The sequence below is a fragment of the Monoraphidium neglectum genome (assembly GCF_000611645.1).
Source record: "Monoraphidium neglectum strain SAG 48.87 unplaced genomic scaffold scaffold05975, whole genome shotgun sequence".
Classification (NCBI taxonomy): Eukaryota; Viridiplantae; Chlorophyta; class Chlorophyceae; order Sphaeropleales; family Selenastraceae; genus Monoraphidium; species Monoraphidium neglectum.
In genome coordinates this window covers 1-2,628 of record NW_014007658.1, presented here as the reverse complement: position 1 = coordinate 2,628, position 2,628 = coordinate 1, and the positions used below count along the sequence as shown (strand labels likewise).

Sequence of the window (2,628 nt, the reverse complement as noted above, 5' to 3'; positions counted from 1 at the left end):
CGCCCACTCGCCCGCCCGCCCACCGTTGACGTGCACGCCGTATGCCCGCATCCCAAAGTAGGGCGCCGCCGCCCGCTCGATCAGCAGCAGCGGCGGCGCGTCGAATGAAGGAGCCAGCGGGTACAGCTCGTCGCGCCAGCCCTGGACGATGCCCGCGTCTCGCAGCTTCCCGAGAGCTTCTGTGGGGGCGTGGACGCAGATCCCGGATCGCGTTGGAGGGGAGGAGATGGGGGCGAGCACGGGGTGCAGTCAAACCCCAAGTTGCTCAGTGTCGCTGAGGCGGATGTGTTTTCAAACAGGGTGTCGTGCGAGATCACTCGGAGGTCCAAGTCGAGGACAGATTCGACTTGGCGAGGTGTGCCGGCGGGGGTCTCATCTACTATCTAGCGAATGGTTGGTTGGATCCGCAGCGGGCATGATTTACCTCTCGGCCAAAGTCCAACGTTGTAATCATTGACCAGCCCGGGTGACGCACTCGTATTCAAGAGGGGCGCGCACGCGCAGCCTCACATGTACACGCAAATGCACACGCACACGCACACACAATCTGATACACCAACACACTCTCTGTGTGCATCTCTCTCTCTTACACGTACACACACACATACACATACACATACACATACACACACAAAACTCCCCACACCCACGGTCCGAAGGGCACACCGCAAGCACTTGCAACGTCGGACGTGACAGCCACAAACAAAGACGACTGCATTTCAGCATGGCCCCAAAAGGATGAATTCGCATGCGTCGCTGCACGTACGGTCGCGGCCGTGGCGCGCCCACCTGCGACGGCGGCGGTGCGCTTCTGCTCCGTCGCCAGCGAGGGGTCGAGCTCGATTGAATGCGACTGCCGGCGGAACGCGCCCCCGCCGTGCGCCGCAAGCTGCTCTGCAAATCTGCGCGGAGCAGCAGATGGGTTCGGCGAGCGCCTCTGCTTTTGAGGTGCGCCCGCAGGTACTGGTGGGGTAGAGTTTTAAGACGCCAGCCCCAAGATTTTCGGCTGCCAGGCGGGGCGCACACCGCCGAAGCACATCAATGCTTACACCCAGCATGCACACACATCAGACGCCACCCAAGCCGCACGAGCTGTCGCGCACTTGCGCTGCGCCGCGCGGATCACATTGCCACTGAGCGCGGCCCGCTCACTGCGGCCGCATGCGCCCGAGGACGGCGCCGTCGACCGTGAATGGCACCAGAGAGTCGAGCGCCTCTTTGCCATTATTGAGCTCCTGGACTTTTTGGATCATTGGAGCCAGATCAGCGATGACATTATGCTGCTGATGTTGTTGTTGCTGCTGCTGCGGCGCCGCCGCCGCAACGCCGCTCGCACTGCTGGACGTGCCGGCCGCACGCTGCATTATGCTGCGGCGGCGCGCAGCGGCGACGGCTGCCCTGCGCAGCGTTGTTGCGTTGTGGCTGTGCGCTACGGAGGTGTTTACGGGCCTATGGGCCATCTAACGGACTAGGGCGGTCCAATGGCGCTCCTGAACCGAGGCAGATCTGGGCTGGAAAGGTTGCGCCGTGTACCGTATGTCAACGGAAGAGTGTACGATATAAATCAACAGCGCTCTTATGACGATTTCAACGCAGGAAACGCCAATTGACCTCCTCCACAAACGTACAGTACCGACAGCGCGATGCTTGGGTGCCATCAGGGTGCCATTGAGGGGGGGCGGTGAAGCCGCTGCGTTCTGACAGCCGGCCGCGCGCCATACCTTCACCCGCGCAACACATGACAGATACATACGAGCTTTGCGCATCTATGTACCTCAGCATGTATAGGCATTGCGCGCGGCACCACGCGGTCTCGGCGGTGCTGGCAGCTTCGTCTGTTACAATCGACCACTGGTGCCTTGGCTCAAGCGGCGGCAGTGAGACACCTCGCGCGCTGCCTTCATGCACGGCGCAATCGTTAGCATCCAAGCAGGATGATGCAGCAAAAACTCTCTGCGCCGCGGACGCGGGCTGAAATCAAGCGGACAAGCAGAGAAAACCATGATGGCCCGCCCATGTGTGTCGTCACCGGGGCCGCGCTCGTCTTGAGCCGTATGCAGGCGGCGCGCACGCTGCCAAGCTCCCGCCCACAGTTTGACACCATCTGCTGGCGGCGCCGCATTGCTCTGCCGGCCCTGTCTCGTGCGTTCAATAAGGGTTTGTTCCTGATCTACTTTGGCCTAATCTACCCTGGTGGCGCGCCTCGACAGACCCAGGGCTACCCGCACGCGGCGCAAACACACCCGCGCTGGGACGCCCCCAGCGGTTCGTCAGCCACACACGCGGCACGAATCCGCCCCCTCCCAATTGTCGTCGCCACAGCAGCGCAGCAGACAGCCCGAAAACCGGGCCGCCGCCAGCAATGCTCCGAAGGGGACTCGCAAGCGGCCCCGTTTCGATCGGCACTCCTGCCCAAGCAGACGCAAAGAGGTCGCCGCGGGGCCGCGGCCACGGGCCTCACTACTTGCCGGCGAGGGTCGCGGTGGACAGCGCCACCGCGTGCGCCCGCGGCCCCGTCTTGCCCTCGGCCATCGCCGCAGCCAGCTGCGCGACCACGCCGCCGCCGCCGCCCGCGTGCGCGGGTGCGCCGCGCGCGAGCGGCCCCGGCCCCTGGTCGCCGCCCCGCTC

General features: G+C 64.0%; 1 protein-coding gene across 1 annotated transcript; it reads right to left on the bottom strand.

Moving 5' to 3' along the window:
- Positions 1–23: 23 nt before the first annotated feature.
- Positions 24–179, bottom strand: MNEG_16092 (hypothetical protein; the record flags this gene model as incomplete). Its single annotated transcript, XM_014035437.1, has 1 exon — positions 24–179. A coding segment is annotated over one exon (156 nt), but the record flags the coding sequence as incomplete, so codon positions are not given.
- Between the last annotated feature and the right edge of the window lie 2,449 nt (positions 180–2,628).